Source organism: Nomascus leucogenys, chromosome 5, assembly GCF_006542625.1.
Source record: "Nomascus leucogenys isolate Asia chromosome 5, Asia_NLE_v1, whole genome shotgun sequence".
Lineage (NCBI taxonomy): Eukaryota > Metazoa > Chordata > Mammalia > Primates > Hylobatidae > Nomascus > Nomascus leucogenys.
In genome coordinates this window covers 64,461,895-64,475,745 of record NC_044385.1, presented here as the reverse complement: position 1 = coordinate 64,475,745, position 13,851 = coordinate 64,461,895, and the positions used below count along the sequence as shown (strand labels likewise).

Sequence of the window (13,851 nt, the reverse complement as noted above, 5' to 3'; positions counted from 1 at the left end):
ACTCTAGACAGAAACCAATTAATTTCTGACTATTCATGTGTATAGCACTATTGGAACCTGGAATGTCTTTTTTTCTTTCTTAGGAATGAGGATTTCTATGGCGACAACTAAAATCTTAGGCTGGGGAAAATAGTAATGCTTCCCGATTTAAGTAAACCTCTTTATTATGACCTCAGTCCCAATGTGTGACAGACTTTGTGGTGGCAGTTATTTCAAACTCAACTCCAGTTTGCAGGTAGTCAGCCCTCTTACTCCATTCAATGTCCTGCTTAAAAGGCCCTCCATTAGCTCCTTACGTTCACCCAGCACAGTGGTTCCTCTTACCCCACAAAAAGGGTCAGGTAACTAGAGGTCTGACACAGGGGCACAATCCAACAGGATGGTGATTTGAGGTTTGGAGCACCAGCCTCCATGGTGACAGAGTTCTGGAGGGTGGAGAACACCTCCAAGGCTCTTAGCTCTGTTGCTTTCTGCTGAAGGCTGCACAGTTCCCCAAGTACTCCTACCTCCTCCTCACTCCAAACAGGATTCTCTCTTCCCTCGGCCTGCTCTGGTATGTCTCATACACAGAAATCTGTCTTTCCAAGGTGTTTGCCTGCTACTTACTAAGGGTGACAAGACACTAACAGACAGAAGCCTCCCTCTGTAGTCTGTTTCTCTTTTTTCCAAAACAACTGTAAAAATGTGGAAGTTTACCTACACCTGCTACAGTGAGAAGATAAAAAAACTGTGTCAAAGACACTCTGTATTGCTGTGGACACTCCTCAGACTAAATCCCACTAATCTCAACCTCTCTCTCTGTCTGTTTCTCTCTCTCTCTGTCATAGTTATGTTTGTGTGTGTGTTTGTGTGTACATCTTTTATAACTCACATGTCCTTGATGCCTCCATCAATGATGACTGCCGTCAGCTCATCTGGATGGGGACTAAAGAACAATTATGGTCAGAAACAGACACGATGCCTAATTCTAAATGTTTTGCACCAAATAGCTACAGTTACTCTATGAGTTATTCTCTGGTTACACTTTAAATATTCACATGTACTTATATCACTAAATTGACCTGGTATGACTTTTTTTAATTAGAAACGAGGTTTTATATGCCAACAGTGAATATCTTAGGCTGTGAACATAGCAATGAATCCAGATTAAGTAAGGGTATCTACACCTCAATGTGTACCAGCATTTTTGGAGAGCATTTAATTCTACTTCAAATTTAGTTTGAGTCCCCCTTCTTATAATCCCATCTGAGTTCCTCATTCTCTATCACCTCCAATCACCTCCTCACTTTTCACCCATCCTAGTTGTCTTTCCTGCCCAAGAGTTGCAGCCAAGTAGCTGGAGGCCTCAAGCAAGGGCTCCACCCCGTGTGAGGGTGGGTATGGGCAAAGCAGTCAGCCTCACATAGTGGCAGAGCTCTGGAGGGGGTGAAATAATTCCAGGGTTATTAGCTCTGTTCTTTGTTTTGGCTGGGATTTCTCTGATCTTTGTCCACTCCTAACTCCTTCTCACTCCAAGCAGGATTCACTTCTCCCTTGGTCCACACTACTAGCACAGTCTCATTCTCACAGAAAGGTAATGTGACAAACACTAACATAAAAAGCCTCCCTCTATGAGTTCCTCCCCATTTTCCTACCTCCATCCAAAAAACAAAAGAATATCCCATACAAAGCTCATTCTGAGAGGACTCTAGAAATAGTTTCAAGGGAACTCCTTGTTCCCGTGGATGCTTGTCACACTCAATAGCCCTACTCAGTCTCTCTTGTGTGTATGAATGCATGTATGTATGTGTTTGTATATGCATAGATACATGTACAACTGTATTCCTTGATATCACACAGTGCATTGGCCAGCCTACTAGAAGATACTCTCAATTCACACACAGGGCAGTGCCAAAGAACTTAACATGTACATAGTAAGACAACATGTAACTTCCTAGACTTAAGATTTTCCGTTCAAAATAATTCCAATTGCTTTTGTTTTGTTTTTTTGTTTTTGTTTGTTGTTGTTGTTGTTTTTTGAGACAGAGTCTCACTCTGTCACCCAAGCTGGAGTGCAGTGGCATGATCTCGGCTCACTGCAACCTCTGCCTCCCAGGTTCAAGCAATTCTCCTGCCTCAGCCTTCCGAGTAGCAGGGACTACAGGCGCCCGCCACCACACCTGACTAATTCTGTATTTTTAGTAGAGATGGGGTTTCACCATGTTGGCCAGGCTGGCCTTGAACTACTGATCTCGTTATCCACTCGCCCTGGCCTCCCAAAGTGCTGGGACTGCAGGCCTGAGCCACCGCACCCGACCTTCCAACTACTTTTCAACCTGTAAATTGCCTTACCCTTACAGAAGTCATGTGTGTATTTGGTTCTTTGGAATCTGCCATGCCATTTACCCTACACATCATACTTTATATGATTGCAGCACATACTTTACACCTATCTAAGACTCACTGACTCAAGAGTTCACCAAAACTCTCTACCACTGGAGCTGGCCAATGCACGACAGCCTTTTGTGGGTGAATTTCTTTTAAATTCAACTCTACTGTGTAGACATTCCTCCCTCTAATCCCATCTATGGCCCACTTCCTGGGTCTCTCCATCATGTCTTTCCTTTCACCCATCATGCTAGTCTTTCCTGTCCATGGGACACAGGCAAGTAGCTGTGGGCCTAAGGAAGGGCTGCATCCAATGAGGTGGTGTGCTTGTGTTTGTGTTTTAGCACCAACCTCATATGTTGACAGAGCTCTGGAGAGTGAGGGACAAGTCTATGTTCCATTAGCTCTGTTCTTTTCTGCCCAGGGCTTCACTGCTCCTTGTCAGCTGCTATCTCCTCCATGTTGCAAATAGGATTTTCTCCTCCCTTCTGTCAATCTGGTAGGCTCTCAAACTCAGGAAATCTGAGTCCTTTAAGAAGCTGCTTACTAGGAACTAACGTGACAAATACACTAACAGGAAGCAGCAGCTCTCCTATGACCTGCTCCTTTTTATATGACTCCATTACAAAAGGATGCAATGTTACCTACAAAGGCTGCGATGAGAAGAATTGGAAACCCTGTTAAAAACCACTCTCTATGGCCACACAGGCTTCTCAGAATAAACTCCACAAATGTCCGTCCATCTGTCTCCTTGTTGTATGTTTCCACTGTGTGCATGGGTTTGTTAGCGGATGTGTTTCAGAGAAGTGTGTATGGATGGATGGATGGATATATTTGTTTATGTGCCTGTGTGTGTGAATACTTCTATGCTCAGTTATAATTAGATAAATAAAGACACACGTATGCGTAACTCACCTTTCATTCATACGTGCCCCTGGGTTCACTCCTGGTAATTCATTTGTGGGTGGGCTAGAGGATGACAAAAGAATACAGTCAGACAGGAGACACAATTCAAAATTTACTTTTCTGGTAAAACTAGCTTTCATTACTCTGCACATAAACCAGTTAAGTTCTGACTATTTGTGTGTATAGCACTATTTGGTTCTGAAATGTCATTTTTTTATTAGAAAGGAGGATTTATATGATGGCAACCAACATCTTAGGCTGGGGAAAATAGTAATGCTTTCAGATTTAAATAAACCTCTTTATTATGACCTCAGTCCCAATGCGTGACAGCCTTTGTGGTGGCAGTTATTTCAAACTAAACTTTTGTGTGGAGGTAGTCAGCCCTCTTATTGCACTAAATGTGCTGCCTCGAAAGTCCTCCATTACTTCTTCACTTGATTGTCTCTCTTGGTCCACAGTAGGGCAAAGTCACTGCAGGTCTGAGTCAAGGACACAATCCAATATGATGGTATTTGGGGTTTGGAGTACCACCCTGTATTGTGGCAGAGTTCTGCAGGGTTGAAAACATTTCTAGGGTTGTTAGCTTTTTTCTCTTCTCTGAGGTCTTCACTAATCTCTGTCCCTGCTGTCCTTTCCTGTTTCCAAAGAGGATTCTCTGCTGTCCTCAGCCATTATGGTAAGGACTCACATATAGGCAGTCTGAAAATTATTTTTTATTTTTACTCAGAGTATCAAACAGACTGGTAAGAAAAATCATTCTTCTTTTTATGTGGTCATCTTTTATCTAAATTCATTCAACAAGACATAAAGTCACCTTCATATCCTATAGTGAGGTCACGTAGACACATGTGTCAAAGTTTTTTGTTTTTCCATTAATGCCCTTGAATGGGAACTTCCCTAATCTCAACCTTTATATTTCTCTGCAGTACATGTGGGTGCATGCCTTGATTTAATATGAATGCATATAGGTATATATAAATGGTATATAATTGTTTCCTCCCTTGTTCATATATCCTTGTATCTATATTGATTTCTTTCTTTTTTTTTTTTTGAGACGGAGTCTCGCTCTGTTGCCCAGGCTGGAGTGCAGTGGTGCGATCTCAGCTCACTGCAAGCTCTGCCTCCCGGGTTCACGCCATTCTCCTGCCTCAGCCTCCCGAGTAGCTGGGACTACAGGCGCCCACCACCACGCCCGGTTAATTTTTTCTATTTTTAGTAGAGACGGGGTTTCATTGTGTTAGCCAGGATGGTCTCGATCTCCTGACCTCGTGATCCACCCACCTCAGCCTCCCAAAGTGCTGGGATTACAGGCGTGAGCCACCGTGCCTGGCCTCTATATTGATTTATTTCTGTCTCACAGTTCACTGATAGCTCCATTGCAGGGTACTGATTTGAATTTAGACTTGGCAGTGCTACAGAATTTAAATATATATATGTATCGTCCAACACCAATATGACATCCTGGACTTCACTTTCTGGTTTGAATTACTCACAAGTGATGTTTAGTTCTTTACAATTGAATGAAGCACAAACTAAGCGTTTGGTGGTTTACTTTATTTCAAATTCAGCTGCAGTTTCTATGTACAAATCACCTTGACCTCATCTCATTTCCTGATACTAAAATCCCTTCATCAGTGCCTTCTTTTCACCATCATAGGTGTCTTCTCTGCTCTCACACAGGGTCAAGAAACTGCTCCGTACAGTGTGATGACGGTGTGGGCTTGTAGTGCTAGGCTCACGTGGTGGTGGAACTCTGGGTGTGAGGAGCCCTGCCGGGGCCATTCGCTCTGTTTTGTGTTGTTTTTCCTAAGGGCTGCGCTGCTCCCTGCCCACTGCTTCTCACTCATTGCTCCGCATGGCATTTTCTTCTCTTGCACACTCTAGTGTGTCTCATACACAGGAAACCTGACTTTCCTAAGTACGTGCCGGCTACGAAGGGGGACAAGACAATAACAAGAAGTTTCGCTTTTTTGCCCTGTTCCTTTTTTATCCAATTTAATCAAAAAGTTGGATAAGGGACCTGCAGGGCCTGTAGTGAGGAGATTTATAAACAGTGTAAAAGACATCCTGTATGGCCATGGATGATCCTGACAGTAAAGCACATAATCTTCATCTTTCTCTCTGTTGTTTCTCTCTCTCTTTTCTCTTTCTCTCCCTTTCTCTCTCTCCCTGTGTTTGTGTGTCTAGATAGACAGAAGTAGTATATCTGCATATATATTTCTTTCCATATTTGTGTATATGTTTTATAATTCACATTTCATTGGTGGTTCTATCATAGGTTATTGATGTCAATTTATCTGTATGCAGGCTAAAGGAATATAAGAGTAGATAGTTGGACACACATGTAATCCTAAACTTACTTTTTGGATGAAACAGCTACAGTTACTCTATAATGTACCATCTGGTTGATATTTAAATATTCATGTGTATATCACTAATTTGAACTAGGAGTATCTTTTTTTTTAGGCGGAGTCTCACTCTCACCGAGGCTGGAGTGCAATGGTGTGATCTTGGCTCACTGCAACCTCCACCTCCCAGGTTCGAGCAATTCTCCTTCCTCAGCCTCCTGAGTAGATGGGATTACAGGCATGAACCACCACACCTGGCTAATTTTTGTATTTTTAGTAGAGACAGGGTTTTGCCATGTTGGTCAGGCTGGTCTCAAATTCCTGGCCTCAAGTGATCTAGCTGTCTTGGCCTCCCAAAGTGCAGGGATTACAGATATGAGCCACCATGCCTGGCCAGTGGCATTTATTTCTAATGTAACTGCAGTCTGTAAGGAAACATGCCTCTTACCCCATCTAAATTCTTGATTCCTAAGTCCTTCTGTCACTTCTTTACTTTCACCCATCATGGCTGTCTTTCCTGCCCAGAAGATATGACCATGTAGCTGTAGGCCTGAGTCAGGAACTCCCTACAAAATGATTGTGGGTTTGGGTTTGGTTTGGGGCACCAGCCTCACATGGTGTAGAACTCTAGAGGGTGAGGAACCCATTAAGGTTTCATGAACTCTGTTATTTTTGCTGAGTGCTTCACTCCTCCCTGTCACCTGTTACCTCCCCATTGCTCCAAATAGGATTCTCTCTCCCTTTGGCCCACTGTGGTAGTAGGAGAGTCCCATAAATGGAAAACCTCAGAGGTTCCTAAGGGATTGGATACTACTAACTTAGAGTGACAAATATACTAAGAGGAAGAAGCACCCCTTTCATGACTTCGTCCTCTTTTATCCAATTTGGTCTGAAAAAAACAATAGAAAGTTATCTATAGATCCTACAGATTTAGGATTTAGACATAGTGTCATAGAGAAGATTTAGACATAGTGTCAAAGATACTCTGTATTTCCAAGGATATGCCTGACAGTGAATTTTACAAATATCAACTTCTCTTTCTCTTTCATTGTTTTATGTTTCTGTGTGTGTATGTGTAGGCATGCGTGTATGTTATGTGTATATATGTAGATATACACTTACGTGTATATAAATCTTTGTTTTTAACTCACATTTCATGGGTGGCTCTATCATAGGTTACTACTCTCAACTCAATTGGCTGTGGGCTGAGGAATTATAAAAGCATGTTATTCAGATACAAACATAATTTGGACTTACACTTTTGGTCAAATAGCTGCAGTTACTCTAGACATGAGTCTACCTGCCAAGGAATGCCAAAGATTGCCAGCAACCAGCAAAAGCTAGCAAAGAGGTATCAAGCAGATTCTTCTTTATAGCCTTCATAAAAAGCCAACCCTACTGACAACCTCAATTTCAGATTTCTAGTCTCTAGGGCTATGAGATGATTAATTTTTGTTTAAACCACTTGGTTTGTGATACTTTGTTAAAGCAGCCCTAGAAACTAATATAGCCCAACCTGGTAGAATCTCATACACAGGCAATCCAACAGTTTTCTAAAAGTTTTGGCTACTAGTCAACTCAGCTAGGAAGAAGTAGACTTCTTGTGATCTATTTATCTTGTATCCAACTAGACCCAAAAAGAAAAGGATGTTACATACAGAAGCTGAAACTACCAGTACTTTAGAAACAGTGTCCAAGAAACTCTATAGTTAACATTTGTGTGTATCTTTATGAACATACACACACACATCATCTTTTACTGATGACTCCATTATAGGCTAGTGATATCACTTCACTTTCACTGAGGACTTCATCATGGGTTAGTGATATCACTTCATTTGGGTCAGAGCTAAAGAATTAAACTAAATTGTACATAATCAAATACCATGTGAATTTGTAGGCTTAATTTTTATTCAAATTAGCTACAATAACCTTACAACTAATAAACTAGCTGTTCTAAAAAAAAAAAAAAAACACATGCAATTTAGCCATTTGGAAACAATAGTGACCATCCTTGCCTGTCTCCATAGACAACAACAGCAACTACCCAGGAGTAGTTACGGTAAAATTAGGAGCGCATTAGACCAGCTGATGAAAACAGGGAAGGGCTGAAGAGCAATCCTTGGGCCTTCACTCCTCCACCCGCCTCCATCTCCAAAGCCCAGGTTACAAACCAGAGAGATTGTCTCCTCCAATGCTGCTTTGTTCAGGAGCTTCAAGGTGATATAGTTGTTTAATTAAACGAAATTTTCCCTGAGGTTGCCTCTGTACTTGAGTCCTTATGCAACAAACTGCAACCTAATCTAGTGTGTTAACTAACAGAACTTACCCAGAAAATAGTAGAGAAGAATAAACAGAACATACTAAAGAAAAGACGAAAGTTATGGAGGATAAAAACAGCTATCTAACATCTAGAATATGGAAATCTAAGAAGAAATGAAAACTAAAAATGCAAAATAAAACGTGAAAATTTACGATGATAAATTTCCCAGAATTCAAGAAAGAAGAAATAAATCAGCTTTAAGTATCTAATGGAGACAAAGAGAAAATTCTAACACCTTCTAGAAAGACCAAAAGACCTATGAGGGCACAAGGACAGACCAACATCATAGCTCTCTGTATCATAAAGAAAGCTTCCACAGGATAAAGTCCACAGGATCAATATCATATTGCTGTTCTCTGAATATATTGTAATATGATTCGCTTTTTTTAAAAAGCCCACATTTGAAACTAAATTACACATTACTGAATACCTCTTATGTTAAAAGGGAAATCACGAAATATTTTAAATACTAAGAACTGATTGATAATAACATGACAAAGTTTGTAGGATACAATGAAGCAATACTTGGAAGAAAATTTACTGATATATAAGCATTAATAAGAAGTCAAGACGGTTAAAAGCAAAGAGTACACATTTAAGTAGAGAGGCTGGAAAAGGAGCACAGGGCAAAGTCTATGGAGTAATAAGGAAGCAAAACATAAGGAGGTAAGCGTAAGTCACTGAACTGGAGAAGAAAAAACCGTGGAGAAGATTAACAAAACAAAAGTGTGTCTTTTTGAAAAGATTATTACAATAGACCTGTGGCAATAATAATCAAGAACAAACAGAGTGAATATCCAAATAAAATGTACCAGAAGGGAGCATAACTATAACACAACTAAAATTTTTTAAAATGAGATTATTCAATTATATGCTAATAAATGTGAAAACTTAGATGGAATGGAAAAATTCCTAGACAAATATAAAACACTAACATTAGTGCAAGAAACTTTATTTATATAGAAATAGAATACTCAAGTAACAAAGAAATCAACCTAGTATTTAAAGCCCTTCCCTCTCCCAAACACCACGGGGCCCACATAGGTATTTGTCAAAATTTTTTAGAATACTGACATACTTACTACAAAATCTATGTCAACATATAAAGGCTCCATTAATAACAACTAATCATAGTAATAAAAAAAGGTGTAGGGATGCCATAAGTATCAATGGAGCAAAATATTGAGCTCAGAGATAAACCTATGTAGATATATGTCATGGATGATGATTATATAAACAAGGAAAAAGGATGAACTGTTTCATAGATGGTATTTGGAAAATCAGCCTACCATTGGGAGAGAAATGAAACCAAATCCCTACCTAACACCATATTTAAGGGTAAACTCTAAGTAGATTGAAGCATTAAATGTGTAAATTAAAACTATGAGGATTAGAAATTACCTTTGTAGACTGAAAGTGGGAAAATTTCAAACTTCAAAAGTAAAACAATAAGGCAAAAAGTTCTGTCATGAAGAGAATGAAGAACAACAATGCCAAAGCTAACAGGCAGATGACCTACTGGAGAACATAACTTCAATGTCTAAAACTGACATGAAGCATGATTTGAATACATAAAGCGATAGTCAAAACTTTTGAATGGGATTCCATGCATCTGAGTCTGTTTAGTGTTGCCATAAGGGATACCTGAGGCTGGGTAATTTATAAAGAAGAAAGGTTTATTTGGCTCACAGTTGTGTGCTGCACAAGAAGCCTGATGCCAACATCTGCTTCTGAGGCTGCTCCCATTTATAGTGGAAGATGAAGGGGAACTGACACGTGCAGAGATCAAATGGCAAGAGGGGAAGCAACGTGGGGGAAGCTGCCGGTCTCTTTTTAAACCACCAGCTCTTGCAAGAACTAATAGAGTGAGTACTCACTCACCCTCACCCCAGGGAGGAAATTAATCTATTCATCTTCCAAACACCTTCCATTAGGCCCCACCTCCAACACTGGGGATCAAATTTCAACATGAGGTTTGGGGGTACAAACCTCTAAACAATAGCACCATGTTTTTAATGTTACTACAAAGAGTAAATTCTTGCTATATTGTTTACAAATGTAACATAATCACTTTGAAAATTAAACATAATTTTAAAGGAAATTTGATTAACTTATTCTAAAATATAAAATACTCAAAAACAGCCCATGTAAATTAACAAGACAAAGATAGGAACACTAGTGGAAAAATGGGCTAAGTTCATGAATGGACCATTACAGAAGAAATCCCAAATGCTGTAAGAACATAAAATGATGCTCAAATTCATCAGTTATCACATAAATTCAAAGTAAAACATAATGTAATATGTTACCATCTATTAGATTGATTATATAAATTAGAAAGTTTGATTATGTCAAGTGTTGTTGTGAATGTGTATGTGTAGGCACAATCATGCATTGTTGATGAGATGCAGACTGGTATAACCATTGTGAGAGCAATAGGCAGTATTCAGTCAAATTCAAAATATGCAATCCCATGGCCCATCAAGTCCTGTTTCATATTCCTACAGAAATACTCAAACAGGTCTATAGGGGTCTGGCATAAGGATAATCATTTGGTGGCTATCTTTGTGAAGGCAAATGGTAGGAAGCAATATATGTGTTCCTCACTAGGGAATGCATGTCATGGAATTTTTCATACCAGTTAAAAGCAACAACAAAAGGTATGCACAAGAAGAATAATCTGGGGGGTGGAGCCAAGATGGCCGAATAGGAACAGCTCCTGTCTACAGCTCCCAGCGTGAGCGGCACAGAAGACGGGTGATTTCTGCATTTCCATTTGAGGTACCGGGTTCATCTCACTAGGGAGTGCCAAACAGTGGGTGCAGGACAGTTGCTGCAGCACACTGTGCGCGACCCAAAGCAGGGCGAGGCATTGCCTCACTCGGGAAGTGCAAGGGGTCAGGGAGTTCCCCTTCCTAGTCAAAGAAAGGGGTAACAGACAGCACCTGGAAAATCTGATCAGTCCCACCCTAACACTGCGCTTTTCCAATGGGCTTGGAAAGCGGCACACCAGGAGATTGTGTCCCGCACCTGGCTCGGAGGGTCCTATGCCCACGGAATCTTGCTGATTGCTAGCACGGCAGTCTGAGATCAAACTGCAAAGCGGCAGCGAGGCTGGGGGAGGGGCGCCCACCATTGCCCAGGCTTGCTTAGGAAAACAAAGCAGCCAGGAACCTCAAACTGGGTGGAGCCCACCACAGCTCAAGGAAGCCTGCCTGCCTCTGTAGGCTCCACCTCTGGGGGCAGGGCACAGACAACCAAAATTCAGCAGGAACCTCTGCAGACTTAAATGTCCTTATCTGACAGCTTTGAAGAGAGTAGTGGTTCTCCCAGCATGCAGCTGGATATTTGAGAATGGACAGACTGCCTCCTAAAGTGGGTCCCTGACCCCCGAGCAGCCTAACTGGGAGGCACCCCCCCAGTAGGGACAGACTGACACCTCACTCAGCCAGGTACTCCTCTGAGACAAAACTTCCAGAGGAACTATCAGACAGCTGAATTTGTGGTCTCACAAAAATCCACTGTTCTGCAGCCACCGCTGCTGACACTCAGCCAAACAGGGTCTGGAGTAGACCTCTAGCAAACTCCAACAGACCTGCAGCTGAAGGTCCTGTCCGGTAGAAGGAAAACTAACAAACAGAAAGGACATCTACACCAAAAACCCATCTGTACATCATCATCATCAAAGACCAAAAGTAGATAAAACTACAAAGATGGGGAAAAAACAGAGCAGAAAAACTGGAAACTCTAAAAAGCAGAGCACCTCTCCTCCTCCAAAGGAACGCAGTTCCTCACCAGCAAGGGAACAAAGCTGAATGGAGGACGGCTTTGACGAGTTGAGAGAAGAAGGCTTCAGACGATCAAACTACTCCGAGCTATGGGAGGAAATCCAAAACAATAGCAAAGAAGTTAAAAACTTTGAAAAAAAAATTAGACGAATCAATAACTAGAATAACCAATGGAGAGAAGGGCTTAAAGGAGCTGATGGAGCTGAAAGCCAAGTATCGAGAACTACACGAAGATCGCAGAAGCCTCGGGAGCTGATACGATCAACTGGAAGAAAGGGTACCAGTGATGGAAGATGAAATGAATGAAATGAAGCAAGAAGGGAAGTTTAGAGAAAAAAGAATAAAAAGAAACAAACAAAGCCTCCAAGAAATTTGGGACTACGTGAAAAGACCAAACCTACGTCTGATTGGTGTACCTGAAAATGACGGGGAGAATGGAACCAAGTTGGAAAACACTCTGCAAGATATTATCCAGGAGAACTTACCCAATCTAGCAAGGCAGGCCAATATTCAGATTCAGGAAATACAGAGAACGCCACAAAGATACTATTCGAGAAGAGCAACTCCAAGACACATAATTGTCAGATTCACCAAAGTTGAAATGAAGGAAAAAATGTTAAGGGCAGCCAGAGAGAAAGGTCGGGTTACCCACAAAGGGAAGCCCATCAGACTAACAGCTGATCTCTCAGCAGAAACTCTACAAGCCAGAAGAGAGTGGGGGCCGATATTCAACATTCTTAAAGAAAAGAATTTTCAACCCAGAATTTCATATCCAGCCAAACTAAGCTTCATAAGTGAAGGAGAAATAAAATCCTTTACAGAAAAGCAAATGCTGAGTGATTTTGTCACCACCAGGCCTGCCCTAAAAGAGCTCCTGAAGGAAGCACTAAACATGGAAAGGAACAACCGGTACCAGCCCCTGCAAATACATGCCAAATTGTAAAGACCATTGAGGCTAGGAAGAAACTGCATCAACTAACAAGCAAAATAACCAACTAACATCATAATGACAGGATCAAATTCACACATAACAATATTAACTTTAAATGTAAATGGGCTAAATGCTCCAATTAAAAGACACAGACTGGCAAACTGGATAAGGAGTCAAGACCCATCAGTGTGCTGTATTCAGGAAACCCATCTCACGTGCAGAGACACGCATAGACTCAAAATAAAGGGATGGAGGAAAGATCTATCAAGCAAATGGAAAACAAAAAAAGGCAGGGGTTGCAATCCTAGTCTCTGATAAAACAGACTTTAAACCAACAAAGATCAAAAGAGACAAAGAAGGCCATTACATAATGGTAAAGGGATCAATTCAACAAGAAGAGCTAACTATCCTAAATATATATGCACCTAACACAGGAGCACCCAGATTCATAAAGCAAGTCCTCAGTGACCTACAAAGGGACTTAAACTCCCACACAATAATAATGGGAGATTTTAACACCCCACTGTCAACATTAGACAGATCAACGAGACAGAAAGTTAACAAGGATATCCAGGAATTGAACTCAGCTCTGCACAAAGTGCACCTAATAGACATCTACAGAACTCTCCACCCCAAATCAACAGAATATACATTTTTTTCAGCACCACACCACACCTATTCCAAAATTGACCACATAGTTGGAAGTAAAGCTCTCCTCAGCAAATGTAAAAGAACAGAAATTATAACAAACTGTCTCTCAGACCACAGTGCAATCAAACTAGAACTCTGGATTCAGAAACTCACTCAAAACCACTCAACTACATGGAAACTGAACAACCTGCTCCTGAATGACTACTGGGTACATAATGAAATGAAGGCAGAAATACAGATGTTCTTTGAAACCAACAAGAACAAAGACACAACATACCAGAATCTCTGGGACACATTCAAAGCAGTGTGTAGAGGGAAATTTATAGCACTAAATGCCCACCAGATAAAGCAGGAAAGATCCAAAATTGACACCCTAATATCACAATTAAAAGAACTAGAAAAGCAAGAGCAAACACATTCAAAAGCTAGCAGAAGGCTAGAAATAGCTAAAATCAGAGCAGAACTGAAGGAAATAGAGACACAAAAAACGCTTCAAAAAATTAATGAATCCAGGAGCTGATTTTTTGAAAAGATCAA

General features: G+C 40.9%; 1 protein-coding gene across 3 annotated transcripts in view; it reads right to left on the bottom strand.

Annotated features, from left to right (window-relative positions):
- TPTE2 (transmembrane phosphoinositide 3-phosphatase and tensin homolog 2) overlaps positions 1–13,851 on the bottom strand; it is a 140,438-nt gene that overhangs the window by 70,604 nt on the left and 55,983 nt on the right. Inside the window, exons 1-2 of one of the 3 annotated variants that reach the window (XM_030813290.1) lie at positions 6,323–6,510; positions 3,283–3,336 (exon numbers count right to left, since the gene is read on the bottom strand). In XM_030813290.1, the coding sequence (XP_030669150.1) occupies positions 3,283–3,293 (11 nt within the window). In that variant the 5' untranslated portion in view covers positions 3,294–3,336; positions 6,323–6,510. Of the gene's footprint in view, positions 1–871; positions 926–3,282; positions 3,337–6,322; positions 6,511–13,851 lie in introns of those variants that run through there. The other 2 variants (XM_030813293.1, XR_004030138.1) reach the window with 2 other exon arrangements.